This window comes from Topomyia yanbarensis, chromosome 1, assembly GCF_030247195.1.
Source record: "Topomyia yanbarensis strain Yona2022 chromosome 1, ASM3024719v1, whole genome shotgun sequence".
Lineage (NCBI taxonomy): Eukaryota > Metazoa > Arthropoda > Insecta > Diptera > Culicidae > Topomyia > Topomyia yanbarensis.
In genome coordinates, this window is record NC_080670.1 from 145,714,154 (window position 1) to 145,732,601 (window position 18,448).

At 38.2% G+C, this 18,448-nt stretch overlaps 2 protein-coding genes across 2 annotated transcripts in view; one reads left to right on the forward strand and one right to left on the reverse strand.

The window, feature by feature from the left end:
- Positions 1 to 18,448, reverse strand: part of LOC131676571 (glutathione hydrolase 1 proenzyme-like) — a 74,237-nt gene that overhangs the window by 47,184 nt on the left and 8,605 nt on the right. The window lies entirely within an intron of this gene.
- On the forward strand, positions 13,332 to 14,688 carry LOC131676558 (probable isoaspartyl peptidase/L-asparaginase GA20639). Its single transcript, XM_058955674.1, has 3 exons — positions 13,332 to 13,532; positions 13,605 to 14,003; positions 14,063 to 14,688. The coding sequence occupies exons 1-3, from the start codon at positions 13,485 to 13,487 to the stop codon at positions 14,636 to 14,638; spliced, it is 1,023 nt and encodes a 340-aa protein (XP_058811657.1). The 5' UTR covers positions 13,332 to 13,484; the 3' UTR covers positions 14,639 to 14,688.

An 18,448-nucleotide genomic window follows, 5' to 3' on the forward strand; every position in this document is an offset into this window, starting at 1 on the left:
TACCTTCGTCGGCCTGTTAAATGTGTTTTTGTTGGACACATAACGGTTAAACTAACCTTGGTAAAAATCTCCTTGAAACAACGCATATAGTTCGAATTTCACTCAATAACCGTCTTGTGCAAAAAATCTAATATAAATAGGTTTTAAATTCTTGAAATATTCCTGTAGAGTGAGATTTTTCAATGCATGTTTTTTCCAGGATTGAAAAACGCCCGCAAGAATGGTGAATATATCTTAATTTGATTTATCTTTAACTAGCATATTGCAAGGTTAACTACCTACTAGTAAACAGAAAGCTATATGGAAGCCGACGATAATATGCAAATGAACTAATTTTAAATTTTCACACTGAGTGCACTGAAAACATCACCCCCATTTTTCTTGAAACTACTTTTTGGGCTGGTCGAACAAATGATTTTTGATCGTTCTGAAATTTTCGCAATATATTCAAAATTGCTATCTCCTGCGACGTACGCAGAATTTAATTCTTTTTGTTAATTTTTAGTTATGACATTTTCACCGTCTTTCGATTATGAAGTGTGCCAATTGAATAAAAATATCGAAAAAATCCTACGTACGTCGCTCTTGCTATCGTTCTAGTAAGTTTTTTTTTTTCAAGAAAACGCACCTGCGGGAAAATGTTTCACAGCCGCCCTGAACAATTTACTTAAAAACAATTTTTTTTTGTTCTTCACAACTATTATTATAAGTCCCCGGGTATAGTTCATACCTATTTTATTTTACTAAAGCTTCTACTTTAATATTAAAACACAGTGATCCAGGGGGAGGGTCCTGGGGATCCGAACTCCTACCGAAAATTTTCAACTAGTTGAGAAATTTTAAATTAGTTTGAATTTTATATTAGTTTCATACTCAAAATCTTATCAAACGAAATTTGACCACCAATACTGATTTTCACTAAATGAAGTTTTAACATATTACGTATTGTGCAATGTTCATTTTAAAATCGAAATTTTGAACTTCTTCCGAATTTTTTTCTGGATCCGCCCCTGCATACAAATTATGGCAACAAGTAAAATTTTCCATCAAGTCCCATTTAGTACCATTCATGGTTATTGAATTAGTTTACAAAACACGTGCACTCAAGTTGTTTTTAACGAAAAATGGTAAATTCATCTGGAATATTTGCCTGCGTTGTCATAAAAAAAACTTCAATTCATTATAAGCGGTATGATAATTGGCTTGTGTGAATGCAATGGAAAATTGAGGTACAATTGTTATTGTGATGATCGGATAAATGTCTGTCAGTATACATCGAAAGCGTATTAGTACAACAGCTGGTGGTCACATCACTTTTACCTTACATAGCATTTTATTCTAACAATTCGGTTCCCATAAACTTACATCATGTTGGCGGTAATGGAGAAACGGTTTATCCCTGCAAACCATCAGCTTCGTCTGGTGGCTGAGTGGAGGCCACTGGCCTCAACGAGATCTTTTCTTCGATTCTTCTAATGCTGAATTGTGTTGATTAATACTTTGTACTATCACGACTGGTTCTCACTGACCTTAGTAAGCGGTCCTTGTCCGTTGGACTTTTTATTGGAACTTTTTGTGTTGACACACTTATATTGCTACCGTCTCAACCGATTACAACAAATTGCTCTATTCTCTGCTAATTTGAATGCGATTGAAATCGTCCAGCGCGACACAATGATAATACCGAGAGCACTTAACTGATAGTACACTGCACGAGATTGATAAAGTGGTTGTCAATAGAGTATAACGCCGTAGTAGAACCACATCCCACCGGATTAACCGACGAATGAAGACTGAGCCGGACGATCTGGACTGCTACCAAATTTAAACAGTTGCATCGACAGACGACGAAGTGCGAAAGTGATTTGGCAGGTGGGTACTATATTTTGCTACAACCGAACAACCGCTCTCGTACTAGACGATCAATACTCGCACGCCAGCTGCGTGTAGTATAAATTGACGACTGTTCTCTTGCGACTACTAATAAAGCTGCCGAGAAATTCCATGCCGGCGCTTATGAGGGTGAGTTTCGCGAGCATATCTAAGATGCGATCGTATCTTGCCGTCAAAATGTGAACGTTACAAGACAACTGACAAGTTTCATTTGAGTGTCGGATTCGATGTACTAGTAGTACTTTTGTTGATGTCAATGTCGGGAATGTTGTTTTCTTTCGGCTATACGCTAACAAGTGTACTGCAGGTAACAGATTATATTACCCTTATCAGCTCAATAGCTCTTACTCAAACAAGTAGGTTGTGCTGCTCAGTAACCTTCATTTATTGTTGTTGTGCATCCAATCTTAAGTACGAGATCATAAACGGGCAATCAAAAGACGGTTTTTATTAAACGATGTAGTACATATTTGATTAAAATGGTACACACCAAAACCATAACCCTATAATAATAATAATGAAGCTTTTACTATTTTTTTATAGAATTACGTTTAGGGTTTAGGGGTTTATGAAGTATATCCCAAGAAACAATTTCAGTTTTATTAAATTCTATTAACCGTTTTTGGATCCCAATTTATAAAACCAGCACTACAACTTTCAGCTCAATAAAAACCTTTTTAACACCGCTATAACATCAATTATAGCTGTTTGACCCAATCTTCATGAGGTTTTTAAAGTATGTTACGAATAAGTATAAACCTACTTCAAAACTCTCGTGAAGCTAAGTGAATATTTTCTATGGCGTTTTTAAAACGTTTTAAGAACAGCATTAAGCCTATTTAGAGCTACTGATTGCCTTTTACCGCTTTAATTTTGTTTGATTCATTGTTGCTTTTGACAGAAGCTGAAACGTAAACATAAGCAAATAAAATTCTTCTGTATTACAAATCCATCCACGGAAAGAATAATGAAATTGTGCGTGTTAGCGATAACTATTAAGCCCTTTTCTATGTTAAAGATTAAGTGGTTCAAAGTCTATTGTAAATATAGCGATAATTTTGAGATTCACCGCAAAGCGCCTCATAACAATTGTTGTTTTAGCGAAGTAATTAATATAGTTGACCAATTTAAACTGTTTAATCCAAATCAGTTTCGCTACATTGAATATTAGGAAAGCATTCGAAAATAGTGTATCAATATTCAAAATAATGTTATTCTACAAGATGCTCCTGATATTTTTTCTTGACAAGGGACAAAAAACCATAGTAATAGATAGAAAGACTTACTCTTCACATAAATGGTAATAAATCAAATTGCCTACAACAAATAGGGTAAACGAGTTTAATACGCCTCCCTCAAACAGAAATTGCTATATTTCAACGTTGTGTACTATGATCTCCGCAGCAACTAGTCTAATTTATTGCTATATTAATTAAAAAATAGGTCCTACTTAATTTTTTGTTAAAAGCGGCAAATAAAAATATTATTACACATTGTTCAAAGATGTTGTTCAGTTGTGCGAATAATAGGGCATACCATCCAGAAATTAGTGGAGCGATTTGTCCGGTGATGAGCTGTTCTGAAAATATGAATCAGTGGTGTAGTAGCGGAGGGGTTTTAGGGACGAAACCCCTCCCCCCGAAATATTTCGAAGAAATTTGAAAAAAAATAATTATGTTCAAGAAAAATAATGGAATTCTCAAAGTTTCATTTGCATAAGTTATCTTGTTTAGGATATTTTCTTGTAGTGAAAATTGGCGACACACCCCGACACCTACCTGTCGACTCGTTGTGGAGGCTAGCCTAACCGCCGAGAACTACAACAAATAAATCGCGGCGAAGGGAGGAGCTTAATGGCTCCTGGTATCGCGACAAAACTGGGAGTTTATTGGTTCACGAAACGGATATCGGTACCGAGAGAAATTTCGCCACATTCTGTAGTCTTTGACTGACGGCGAACATGCGAGTCGCAGCGGGCGTTCCTCAGGGGTCCATTCTCTGTCCAACTCAACGAGATGTACGATGGGGTCTTAAGGCTGCGGCTGCCTGGAAAAGCGAAAATCGTGTGTTTCGTGGACGACGTGTCACTAACAGTGATGAGTGCGACACTTGAAGAAATGGAGATGTCGGTGACGGAGACCATAGATGCGATCGAGAGCTGGATGGACGGCGTCAAGCTGTAAATAGCACACCACAAGACGGATGTGTTGTTGGTCAGCACCTCGTCGCTGTTGTGCTATCTTATGACAAGCGCCATTTTGCACATTTCGAGAAAAATGATTTTTAAAGTTTGAGATTGAATATCTTGCAATTGGTAAATAGTAGAAACAATTCAGAGAATACAATTGATGCTTCTGTCTATTCTGTATTAATCTCTCAAATATTATGAAGATCGGTTGACTATATTACAAGTTTTTGCTAAACATGTAAACAAAAGTCGCACTCATACGTGTCATAGGTGTGTATTGATGACAAGATTTGTATGGCGTGTCATAATCGTGCTTGGCAAATTTTCCATAGAAAAAAATCATCATTTATTATATTATTTTATTTATATCTTTGGTTTTATTTGGTCTATAAACAATCGGTGAGATGCATTTTAAAGGAAATGAGTCAGGGAAACTAGAAAAAATAATAATTTTTGAATACAGTGTTGCCAAATATGCTATATTTCCAGTTTAAAACTAAAATTGCTTTTTTCTCACCTTTCGGGTATTTTTATTTTGAAAATGATTTTGCCATTGTGTTTCTCAGACATTTTTACATAGAAAAGCATCTAATCCATCAAGATAACTTATGCCAATGCCCAGACACAGTCATTTTAAGCAAACATCACAATTTCTCAGCACGTTTCTCGCTATATCTCAGTAACCAAGTAGGATGTCAAAATTCCGAAAACGCCATTTTGTAGAGATTTTTTAGATCAACAATATGGCATATTTAACTCAGTTTACCCCAAAATGGCGTTTGTCATAAAATAGCACAACAGCGACGACCTGCAAAGCGGCTCAGCAGATACAGATAACCGTCGAAGGGCATGTGATTGCATCGAAGCGTGCACTGAAGCAATTGAAAGTGATAATCGACGACTGGTTGAGCTTTAACAACCACGTTGATTACATTCACGAAATATCGGTCCATTATCTAGTGTTTCGTCATCGATACTGAGATATGGGGCCTGGGGTGCGGCGCTGAGAATCAAGTGGGACCGCGAAAAGCTGCACAGGATGTTCCGGCTGGTGGTTGTACGAGTTGAGATTGCATACCGGAGGCAGTATGCGTTATCGCCAAGATGATCCCTAACTGCATCGCTCTGATGGAGGATATCAAGTGCTACAATCAATGAAACGTCAAAAACGTGAGGAAGATGATGAGAGTTGATTCGATGGTGATGTGGCAGCTGGAATGGGACAATACGGAGAAAGGAAAGTGGACCTACTGGCTCATCCAAATCTGTCGATGTGGGTCAATAGAAAGCACGGAGAGATTACCTTCCACCTGAAACAGCTCCTATCGAGCCACGGCTGCTTCAGGATGTATTTTAATCGATTCGGGTACACAACGTTACCACTGTGCCCGGAGTGTGAGAACGTCGAGGAGACACCGGAGCATGTGGTCTTTTAATGTCTGAGGTTTGAAGTGACGTGCAGGGAGCTACTTAAAGCGGGAGGACCGGATATCAACCCGGATAATGTAGCCTACAGAATGACAAGCGACGTAAAGAGGTAGAACGCAGTAAACAAAGTTATGATGTAGATCATGACTTATAGCGGAAACGGCGTGATGAAGATCGAGCAACGGTTTCGGGAGAGCAATCACCGCGAGGAATACGCTACATCCACCGCTGAGGACTAGTCGAGTAGACTGCAACAGAGCACCGAGTATGATTCGTCAAAACGCCAGCGAATCGGACGTCACGCTCCATCCGGAATAGCCAGACCGACCACGGCACCCCACCGGTTGTTCCGATAGAAAAATAAAACCAAAGAAGAATAGATATTGGGAGAACTTTTTTCGCCAGGGAACTCTCCGTCAACGTAAGCTAGATTCACCGCTGGGGACTAGACTGAGAAGACCGCGACGAAACACCACCAGTCGCGGGTCGTCGGGGCGCCAGTGAATCGGACGCCCTGTTTCACCGCAATCGCCAACCTGACCTCGGCATCTAGCTGATTGGCTCGCCGGGGAACTCTGTTGGAATAGGTCAGGTCCATGGTCGGAGACTAGACCGAGTAGTTCGCGAACATGTCGAGGAGCTGAATGGCTTATCAAGGAAAGAGTTCCAAATTTCTCAAGAAAAGAACTAAAGGGCTTAAAGGAGTTGCGGCGCTAAATGATACCGGTCACGGAGACAGGAGGGCTCAAGAAGTTGTGGTACTGAAACCAAATATGAATCGGTATCGGGAGAACTTCTTTCGCCGGGAAACTCTCCGTCAGCGTATAGTCAGATTCACCGCCGAGAACTAGACTGAGTAGACACCGACGAGACACCACCAGTCGCGCCGGGGCTCCAGCAAATCGGACGCCCTATTCTACTGGCATCGCAGAACTGACCTCGGCACCTGGCTGGTTGGCTTGCTTTCGAACTTCTCTTACCGGGGAACTCTTTGTTGGAGTAGGCTAGATCCATCGTCGGGGACTAAACTGAGTTGTTCGCGAACCAGTCGGAAGCTCAACGAGGAAGTGGTACTAAATGGCACAAAGGAACTGAAGGGCTCAGTAAATTAGACAGTCTGAAGTTTACCGCCCAGATTGTCCTCGTAGGGGAAGAGCACTAATAGACCCCCAGCTAGGTTTCCTACTACTATACCGAAATTGCCACGTTGTGTGGATGGTCGAAAACTAGTAGTGTATCGACGATGGGTGTTGTAACCCTACTGAAAGAACTAGTTGGATAGGAGTGTGTGCTGTGCACAAAAAAATCTCTTCCCGGAGTAATGCCGTAAGGCATGGCGGGGAGGAATCAGGTTCCGTGCAAGATTAGTTGTATTAGCGGGTCGGGTTGTTGGTTTTTGTACATCTTTTTCTTGCTCAGAATGTTTTTGAAAATTTGTTCATATATATTCAAAATATATTCATATCCCCCCCGAAATTTTTCTTACTACGCCACTGACATGAATAATTCTACACGCACACATAGTTTCGAACCATTTCAAAAACTTAGATATGAATTTATATGTTCTAATAAGTTGCTCGAAATAGTTCTACCAAATTCGACTCTTCCCAATCGATGATTAAAAATAGTGGAAACTTACATCGAAATGGCTCTTTTGAAACTTTTACGTATATTGTTGTTTTGCGGAATATTATAAATATCAAACTAACTTAGTACGTGGATTTCATGAAATTATTTCAAATAATTCTGGGGTCTTAACGATTTGCCGCAACTAGGTTATGCCACACATATGATTCAGCTCATGAACTGCCAATGTAATGGAGTTTGTTTTTTACATCCACAAATAAGGAGCGGATCCAGAAAAAAATTTCGATTTTTAAATGTTCATTTCATTCAAATGTTAATTAAAATCAGTTTTGGTGGTTGAATCTGGTTTGGAATGATTTTGAATTTAGAACGAATTTAAAATAGAAACTATTTTAAAATTTCTCAAGAAGCTAAAAAATTTCGGGGGATCCGAACCCCCAGGACCCTCCCCCTGGATCCGCCACTGAAGTCGTAGCTTCTCATAAAAACCTAATTTGATTCACGGAAAAACATTACCGGTGCCCAAATACGAATAAAATAGGTTATAAATTTAGTTTTATTTGCTTTTTTCGAAATTTCTACCAAAACCATTTGGCTTATACATTTCCTCGAAATGTAATCGTGGTATTGTAGTGATTATAAAAACGCTTTCCATAAATATCTCATCTTCTCACCCTGGTAAGATGCTGTATGAAATCAATACAATACAAATGAATACAACCGAGTATTCTAAGTAACGAAATACCTTGTTCACCCAATGACACTGACAATGACACTTATGAGTATGATAATAACGAAAAAAATTATCTTTGAATGTTGGAATATATGGAATGAACTATAATATTTCAAATGTTTATTAATTTCGCATAATGGTTTCTTTTTAATACTTCATAATACAAATAATTTATTGAAACGCTAGGCTATTTTACCCTATATTATTCGAAGGATCCCTTTAGATCGCCCTGTGATTTATATATGTATCAATAGGGCATTTCCTGCTTAACGACAAATAAATAAATTTAGCTGCTAATCTACAAACCGTAGCCCCTCAAAGTAAGCCCAAAACAGCAAAAAAACAGGCACAAATCCTTAAAACGAAGAGATAGCGAGTTGGTCTATTTTACAAAACGGTGTCTTTTGAAAGCATCTACAACTTTGTAGAAGATTGAAAAACTGTAAAAAAATCAAATAAAAAGTTACAGTAAAAACGCTTTTTAAGAGGGTATCCCGACCATTTCACCCAATAACTTTTTTCGCTTAACAGATAGCGATTTTGCTACTTCAACAAAGTTTCATAAAATCATTTCGTCTACAATCTTTCCATACATGACTCAAATTCGGCAACAACTTGCAAAGTTATTTTTTTTATCTGCGTATGTACCCCTTTAAATAAAACTTTTCCAACATTACATTAAACTACTCATAAAATAAAGAGGTTTTTTACGAAGACTTCAAAGTGCTATAACCAATAGTTTCGTCGCAAATATCAATGTCCAGCTTTTTTGATTTCGTCCCACTGTGCGGCGTCACGCAAACTCGTTCCGTCCGTGTTGTTGTACAACTTTTTCAACGCTTCCTTCTTGCTTTCGCTCCACGCTCAGGGATGCCAAGATCCGGTAAACTGTGTTTACGGACACGTTTTCGTTTCGAAAGGGATCTACCTTAAACTTTTTTCCACGATGACCATGCGTTTCATAAAACCGTACAACACGCTCGCGGAGTGCTCGCTGTTTCGACGCCATCTTCGATTGAACTGAACTGAAAAGAAACACGCCACCCATTTCTAGACAGTCCAGAGAGCAATTCTCTTGGAGAGAAAAGATTTACGCTCTTTAATTTAATTACAGAAAGGTATTAAATCATTCTCATTTTTTATGTAACACACGTATGATGCGGCTGCGGTGCTCCACAAGTAACATTTTGGAATCACTCACATGTGGCTCTGTGGATAATATCAGAAATTACAATGGTTTGCACCTTTTTCGTAAGATGTTTATTCACCATCTTATAAAATGATAGTTTTTCTTCGTTTTGGTTAGCAATATCAACAAATTAAGAGGTTCTATAATATTTAAAAGTTATTTTCTTACCAATGTTTACAGAAAATATATCCACTATGACAAGAAAATGAAATCAGCAACGCTTTGCTTCCAGCGCTATCTGTGAGCGGTTACTACGTAGAATCGCCAATAGAAATGGGACATTTTGCCCTCTTACCACAGATATGTTATAGAACTGCCATGAAACTACGCATACATCATACGAAAAACTACCTAAAATTGAGTGGACAAAATCAAAACAATGTCGAATTAAACTGTGAGCCATTTAGCGAAATTTTTATTTTTAGGTTAAAATCTGACACGTCGAAAGTTATTTGTAAAATAACTCTGCTCTGGAGCACGGGTAAATTTGACAGAATTCTCGCCCATGATACAAAATGAAAGATGAAAAAAATGTGTTCTTAATAGAGATTGTCAAGTATTTTTAACAGAAATTGAAGGCAGAAAAGTGGAAACGACAAAATTTTGTGTCAAGCTTTTTTTTGGGTTATTTCATGATGTGGATATTTACGTTTTGAGGCTACGACTATCATACTTAATGTAATAAGCAACAAAATATAGGTTTTGTGCTCTTCACGAGGATAAAAATAGTTTCTACCTAATTTTTTCTCCACTAAAAATACAACATAGTGCATATTGCATTAGCTAGCTAAGCCAAACCAAGTTTCGATTTCATTATTTCTCATCAGCTTTAACAGAACTGATTTTCTTGTTTAGCGTCAATCCGGCTCTAGCTTAGTCCTGTCACTAAGTTAGTGTCGCATCCTGGTGAGACGAAGAAGAAACGCAAATTCCATAACTAAGTTATCCAAATATTAACCTGTGAATTGGGTCGCTCTCTCGGTTAAATTTAATTATTAGAGAGAAAATAGCGTTCGAACTGTCAAATCTTAACTACAAGTTCAAAACCCCACCAAACGGTGAACCGTACGTATTTTTTTAAAAATGGCCATTTTTTAATTTTGATTATTGAAGTTTTAATCTTATGGTCATTCGCCTCTTTGTCGGGTTAAAGAAATCTCTTTAGAAAAACCTCTAACCCTATGTGTGGGGTTGGGAATCGAACCCAGGTGAGCTGCGTACAAGGCAATCGATCTACGAACTACGCTATCTTCACCCAAAAAATGGCTATCATTTACAGTGATGAACTATCATCACTGCGGCTTGAAAATTGTTAATGTCTTTTATGCCCTCTTCGAATTACGTTCGTGAATCCATCTTTTATCATTCCTGTCTTCCCATTGGTGGTGATGGTTATTGCTGTAATAGCACTGGATGTAGTCGTCGTTAGTTGAGCTCGAAAATAAGTCTTTTTTGCACTCCTGCGCTAGCTTAGTCCTGTCATTAAGTTAGTGTCGAATTCTGATGAGATGAAGTCGAAACGCAAATTCTATAACCATTTTAGTTATAGGTTGTGTGCCCTTTACACACAAATGCGGTTTTGTCCAATCTTTTCCTTATTGAAGAAAAATTGGTTTTCACTCAAATTTTTCTCTTTAGGTGGAAATATAGCATAGTGGAGCGTGTGGTGTCTGGCGGGCTAATTTATTATTTGCTCTGTTTCAGCCAAGAATAAAATCACTGGGAACCTGCTTTCATGTCGTAAGAGGCGACTAACAACAAGCTATGAGTTCCTAGGTCAAGGTATTGCTCCGTACCGAAGACTTAACCTGGACGGACCTTAAGGTTTTGCATCATAGCATTTATCCATTGTTTTGAGTGAATCACTGACATATAGTCAACTTTTCTGATTCACTATTCCCAATTGTGTACCCACGTTTTAGGTTTCTTCTGGCGGTTATACAATAGCCGTAAAGGATGAAAACTAATTACACTAAATAACAGCATATATTAATATACCGGCTCTTCCACACCAAGGTATAACTTTCAAAGCTTTGGTTTAAAAACCGTATTTAAACAATAAACTTTTATGTAGGAGATTTATTGAAATTGCATAAGCTGAAGCTGTTGAATTGCACAAAACAGATTTTTTTTTGCGTGACAAGCGATCCGTAGATGGGAAAAAATAAGCAAGTTTTTTTCATTAAATCTGGACCGTCTACCGACAAATCTACATTGACGAATACCTCTAAAAGTGACTTCTTGAGCTCTCATGCAGGTCTGACACTAGCTTTGTAGTACTTTTGCTTTCCAGAACAGTGGTGAACATTTCAACACCTCAGAATTTCACTCTGCCAGACAATCGGAAGCCAAAACTTCTTAAAATCGCACTCCTGGTCCTTTCTTCAAAATCATCCAGTGCAGTACTCTGCTTCACTCTTTCGAGTTTTAACCGTCGGTCTTTACCAGTATTGCTCTTCTTCTATCCATTCTTCTTCTGGGCCACCAATGGTGATCAAGAACCATTGTTGTTGTGTTTATTATGTTTATTACGCATAATAAACGTGTCGTTTGCAATTTGATATTTAACCCAATTATGGAAACGTCACAGAAACGTGTCTGATAGGGAGAGTAGAGATGCCAACTTGTCAATATTTCGCAGTGAATTTCTTAACATTCATCTGAGATATCTTTTATACTTTTTGTGCGCTTGCTTGGTACTGCAAACTTTGGAAATGATCATTGGAGTGTTAATAACAAGCAATACTCCCGATGGCCCGCTGCTCTAAGTTCAAATTGCTCGTTTCGAATTCTCGGAAATTGATTACGAGCGACTTTCGTACATATTACTATGATCATATTATCAGTAGATGAATAGATACCTCTATTGCATCCTTTTTTGTAACGCCCCGCGGAACATTATTAAAATGCCTATTCGAACGGCATTCATATTTCTACTGCATGTAGCACACCTGAAAACTTTGATCTAAAATGAAACGACAAAGCGCGTGAGTACTTAGCTAAATCACAATATCCAGCAAGATATATCCTGGTTCATTTCCCTACCTACTAACACCAATCCTATCCTCCAATCCAGCGCAGATTTTGCACTGTTGTTCTAGAGCCCAAATGAAACCCAAAAAGTTTCTCGGAACTGGAATCTGATTTTTGTTTCACCCTACTGGTCGTCTGCCAGCCAGCAACATACTAGTTAAAAGAAATGGTCCAAGCAATTGTTATGTTTATAAATAAATGCTATTCTTGGTCTCCTGATCACAATGTAGACAGTTGTTATCGTCATTGCCTTGCTAATCAGTGAAAGCAGCGTGGAGGTTGTTTTTGTCACAAATCAAATCGCACATCTATTTGTCAACAACAGATCGTTTGCGTCGTATTACAAAGTTCCAAATCGCTACTAAACTTTCTAGATTGATAGAGGATCACGCATTTTCGCGTGATGTTCATAGAGCACGAGAACCTAATTATGATTTGAAAAAAATCAAATCAGTGACCTAAATTCTAAATGGCGCTAACCAGTAAAACAAGCAAGGCACTTAGAAAGTACTTACGGCGATAAGAACACTAAAGTTATTTGGAAGAGCGAATTAAATGCAGTTAGTTATTTCACCGTAAATGTGAGAGACATTGGACTTATTTGTTATCAGTCATCCGAATAAAGCATGGAATATTAATCTGATTTAAAAAAAAACCAGTAATTATCAGAATACACTTGACCAATACCTTCGCTCAATTACGTGGATAATTGTCAAGATCATTCACTTCAAAAACATGACAGGAAAGACTCGAAAAATAATTCAAGTGTTTGCAATGATCGCGTCACTATACCAACTACTTTTCATGAAGTGTTTGAGTATAAGCAACATTTTATCGATATTATTTCATCTACAAACATTAGCGGAGGTATATGGTAATTTGCCTATTTTAACCCATTCCTCGTGCGTTATCCCATATGGCATCACCAGACATGACTTGTGCAATTTCATAGTAATTTGCAATTTCGTCGTGCAGTCGATAAATTGTATGTAACTTGGCATCAATATCAATATCTTTGCTTTGTTCCCTCGAAACTGTTCAAACGCTGTTCTAGTTAACAGGTAAAAAATGGAAGGTGACAATGCGAACATGGTGATAAAAGGCCCAAGACTCAATGACAATAAATTTTATATTAGGACAAAACGACGTCACGCGTGTAATCCACACTGGTCATTATTGCTTATCAGACGTCGTGAGTTGTCGGTAATAAAACATATGAATGCAAGATAATGCGGTCATTTATAAAAGGTGTGCGCTATCTTGACATTTGTTGAATTGTATTGCGACGCGGAATTTAGATCGGTTGTCTAGCTAAAAGATCTTTAAATTCAATTGTGGTTGTAATCATTATCGAGCAGTCTTATGGTTAAAGTGTCTTAGTATGGCTATTAGTCTTTCATTGATTACAGTTGGAGGCGGTAGAGCGAAAGCAAATGCAGTGGATAGTAGCATTTGTCATTTTGTTGCATATTTGCAATCACGTGAGTACTTACGAGTGTCAAGGTGGGGAAGTTTTTGAAACGTGATTAAACGAAGTAGTTCCGTCCTAACAGGCTATCGACGCCGACATTCAACCGATAGTGTTGGTGCATGGCGGAGCAGGAACGATAAGTGAGGATAGAATTCCTGGTAAATATCGAGGATCGAAGCTGGCGGCGCGTGTTGGCTATCAAGTTCTGATGAATAATGGGTCAGTGTTGGATGCCGTCGAGGAGGCTGTCCGAATCATGGAGAGTGACAGCAATTTTAATGCTGGCTTCGGATCAGTACTGAACTATGAGGGGGTTGTCGAAATGGATGCAAGTATAATGGATGGCAGCACGTTGAAAGCCGGTTGTGTTGCCGGGGTTCAAGATATTTTGCACCCTATTTCACTGGCTCGGCGTGTCATGGAAAAGTCTAGACACAATTTTTTGGTTGGACAAGGAATGGTGAAATTCGCACTGTCAGAGGTACGATTGATTGTTGAAATCTATTTGTCGCAGGACTTATCGCCTTTTATTTCGACCAGGGAATAGAAATCCTTTCTCCTTCGGGTCAGCTGGTAACACAACGAGCGAAAGATGCTTTGGAGGAGTGGTTGAAAAATAATGGACAGTTTAGCATCGGCGAGGGCGGCACTGTTGGAGCGGTAGCAATAGATAAGAAAGGCAATATTGCAGCGGCAACTTCTACTGGAGGAATCACTGGGAAACATCCAGGTCGGGTGGGAGACACTCCAATAATTGGATCAGGAACTTACGCAGATAATCGTGTAGCTGGCATTTCTGTTACTGGAGATGGGGATACCATCATGAAAGTGGTTCTTGCATTAGATATCATCAAGCGTATGGAGTATCTAGGCAATGGCATTAATAAAGCCGCTGAAGACGCACTCGACGCGATGTCAGCAGGATTGAAGGGAACTGCGGGTATCGTTGCTCTGGACAAGGAGGGTAACATCGGCATTGTATTCAATTCAGAACACATGTCTTGGGCTTATCAACGTGATAATATTGTTGCATATGGCGTCAGAAAGGGGGAACATATTGAAGAGGTGCTGTCTGCTGAACAAATGTTGAGTGAAATCGCGGATGACTTGTACTAGTTGTCTTATGCAAATTCTAGTAACAGATAGTAACAATGAAGTTCAAAGAATCATACTTTTTCTTCAATAGTGACAATCCATCCTTACATACTTTTTTTGTTTTCAGAACCAAATTGAAATGCGCGGTTAGAAAAATAGGTATTATTTGTTTCTATTATGAAAGTGGTTCAACTGGAGGCATTGGCCTGGGTGATCGGAAAGGCTTCCTGTAAGAATCTCAGAACTTGCAAGTAAGGGAATGGCTTATGAAACAGATGCTAGCAAAACGCCCGAATTTTTCGAACATGAATTCAAAATTTATCTTTTTTTGATCTTTTGGCCTCTGTGTACAAAACAAACACTGCATATTTATGCAATTTCGGTTCTCTATTAGGTTATTTACTGACACAATTCACCTCACTTTTCTTGGCAGCTCACTAGTACTGTTTATATGGACTTAGAAAATGTGGACGACTAGATTCGCTCGAAGCAAAACGCAAAGAATTTTTCTTAGTTCATGTATACAATACAAGAAAACTGACAAAAATGAACACTCGAGTTCATTTGGGGCGTCACCGCAAAGTATTTAATATTGAATACTTTACGCTGACGTCACAAATGAACTGAGTGTTCATTTTTGACAGTTCGCTCACAGAGAACAGACATCCATGATCGAACAAAAATATTTAAAAAAACGTGTGTAAACATTTGAATTAATATACGATAAACACTATCGCCGCCACACCAACCTATCCCAACTATCCGTCAAATCCATTCTGGAACCGGTTCCAAATCCTGAATGGTTTCAGTATGGAATCTTGCTCAAAGAAAACAACCGATTCCGACTCTAATGATTGATGCATTTGAGCTGGAATTCATGACGACGGTAGCGCACCTGGTTTGGATATCCCAACTACCTTCGAAACCGTTAGAGATTTTACACAAGTTGAATGCTGAAGATGGACGTCTGTTCTCTGTAGTTCGCTTGTACTGTTTACATGGACTTAGAAAAATTCTTTACGATTTTCTTCGAGCGAATCTAGTCGTCCACAAATTTTTCTAAGTCCATATAAACAGTACAAGCGAACTGTCAAGAAAAGTGAGGTTAACTGTGCCAGTAAAAAACCTAATACTGCAAGGAAACTTTGTGGAAAAACACATAAAACAGACGCCAAAAAATCCGAAACACTGACATCAGTATCGTGTAAAACCACCCTTCGCAACAAGGGCACATAACATTTTGTTCTTAATCAGTTCGGAAGTTTTCTCTGGCGGATTTTTCTCCTATTCTTGCATGATGACTGTTTTAGGTGATTCTTGCTAGTAATTGCGTGCTCCAGAATTTTTCTCGAAATAGTCCCATAAATGCTCCACATAGTCTCACGAAAACTTGGTGGGTTTAAATCTGAAAACCGGAGAAGATAAGGAAGCGTCGATTTTACATCAACTATTTCTTTACCACCATCGAATTATACAAGCTACCAACTCCAGGAATTCCAAGTACAACCCAAATCATTACATTGCATCTAACAGATCCAAAAACACTACATTTGACCCAGTTAAGTCCAGCCGGAAAATGAGCCGGAATGCTGGCTGGTTCTAGTTCGTATTCCGGCTCCAGAGACACAACCGATTCTAGTTAGAAAAAAAGCAGCCAGAATTCTGGCTCATTTCCGGCTGAACTTAATTGGGTTACTCTTGTCAGTTATGCTGTTCGCACCCGAGGCGACAGGACACAGGCCACAACAAATATTCACTATGGATTTTGTTCTCCCTATTCCAACATCGTTGTTGTTTTTGATAAAAAAGTAAGGTACTAACCGAGTCAGATGCATTATCAGGCTTTTTGAAACTTTTCAAAGGACAGCTAACCACAACAACATAATCGAAAGCCAGTAAATGTTGTTGCCCATCCTTTATCGGTTTGGGAACAGTGTCGCAGTCAAATATACTAGCATCAGTACTGCTCATTCGATATCATACCGTAAAACTCGGTTGTGTAAAAGATCAAGGACTTTTATCCGCTTCTTCGGGTGTCCTTTGCCATATCCATTCGTCACCAGGTAGCGCCTTTGGTGTCACTGGTAGTTTTTTAGACAATTAGAACTGTTGGATCACTACATTTAGATGTTTTGTATGGCCATGAGGTAATATAAATCCTATTTTTTGCAGAACTAGCTCGAATTGAAGGAAAAAGAAACATAATTAATGGAAATTGCAATTATATACTTTTATTATTAATATGCTTTCCTATCTAGTATATTTATCTATTAATTCTCTGGTAATGTGGAATTAATTTAACTTGGTTCTATCCTATCACGTCAATAAATTTACCACTTTAAAATTTTGTCATGTGGCTAAGATCTTTGAAGTACTCCATGTACACAACGAGCTTCAAGGCGACGTTGTCAAGGGAATGTGTTCTTTTATCATCTATACCAGTGATTCTCAACTTGGCGTCCGCGGACCCCTAGGGAGCCGTGAAGTCGTTGCTGGGGGTCCGCGAAGAAAAATATATTTACCGAGTGGATATTGAAATTTCAAGTCTTGTTTCCAAACAGACTAAAAATAATACTCAATGTAACATACAAAATCGATGTTTTGCGTGGGGGTCCGCTACAACCCAGAGTGATTTCTAAGGGGTTCGTGATATGAGAAAGGTTGAGAACCGCTGATCTATACCAAATCACAGACCAGTGTTTTAGTGAGTGGGATATCTCCCATCGCTTCTGCTACACCCTCGGTAATTTATGAACAGCCGTATAGTCAAAAATACAAATCTGGAAACTGATATCTCAGCGAATTGGGTCATTAAGCTATATATAGTTTTCCGTTCCATTCGATAAATTTTAGGTCCAATGTACATAATATAACATTATTAAAAAAAATATCTTGTAATACGTAAAAACCTTTTATTGTTTTTTAAAATAAATCTTATGTAAACATAGATAACCATACATAGGAAAACTGCGGTTATTTACGTCTGGCCTATCAAGACAGCACCTAAAATGAAAAAAAATATATGCATTGCATGGTGTTTATGTCAAATCAAAATAACCCTGCGGGAAAACATATATTTATTTTTTCTGACAGGGCATCATTTGTCGTGAAATTCGATATGTCAAATGCTTCTGATAGTGTCAAATCAAGACTGTCAACATATTTTTTTATATTAAATTTAAATTTTATTTCTACGTTCCCTGAGTTGAAAAAAAAATATTGTTGTAATCACGAAAATCATCTTTATCGTTGTATGTAATAAAAAAAGATTTTTTTTCTCATTTAATGACCCAATTGTTTATTGATTTTCGATGAAATATTTTTCGAGTCTCGGCTATCAAATGCCACTTTTACTGAGATATAAGCAAAGAGAACTGTTTTATTTGAGATCTCAGCTGTTGAGATTACGGCAAACGAGGCCAAAAATGCTGAGATTTGGCAGAAAAAATTAAGTGTGTACTACACTAGACACAGAAATTGTGCATGTTTCGAGAGTTCTGTACTTTGAAATGCCAATGGCGGCGCAGCATAGAGGAGTAACTGTGGTCAAATCTTAGTCAAAACTATTTATTTATTGTTCTATTGCTGTTATTATGCCCTATAAACTAAAAATAGATAATAACTAGTTTTTGGAAAAATTTGGCATCTATCAACCTACCACGACATTCCAAAAACAATACAAATAAGAAAAGTGATTTCCTTTACTGTCTCGACGAATTTTGTATGTCGAATATACAATCGAAGCATTGCGCTTGGGTTTTGCGCTAATTACTAGAACAAGATGCGAGTCAATAAGAACGAAAAGAAACTAATTTAATTTAAAACAACTGT

What these genes read in the sequence shown, in the direction of transcription:
- LOC131676558 (XM_058955674.1), top strand. Translation starts at nt 13,485, where the DNA reads ATGCAGTGGATAGTAGCATTTGTCATTTTGTTGCATATTTGCAATCAC. An exon ending in TGTTGCATATTTGCAATCAC is followed by an intron (nt 13,533 to 13,604) that starts GTGAGTACTTAC and finishes CCGTCCTAACAG; the next exon opens with GCTATCGACGCCGACATTCA. An exon ending in TGAAATTCGCACTGTCAGAG is followed by an intron (nt 14,004 to 14,062) that starts GTACGATTGATT and finishes TATTTCGACCAG; the next exon opens with GGAATAGAAATCCTTTCTCC.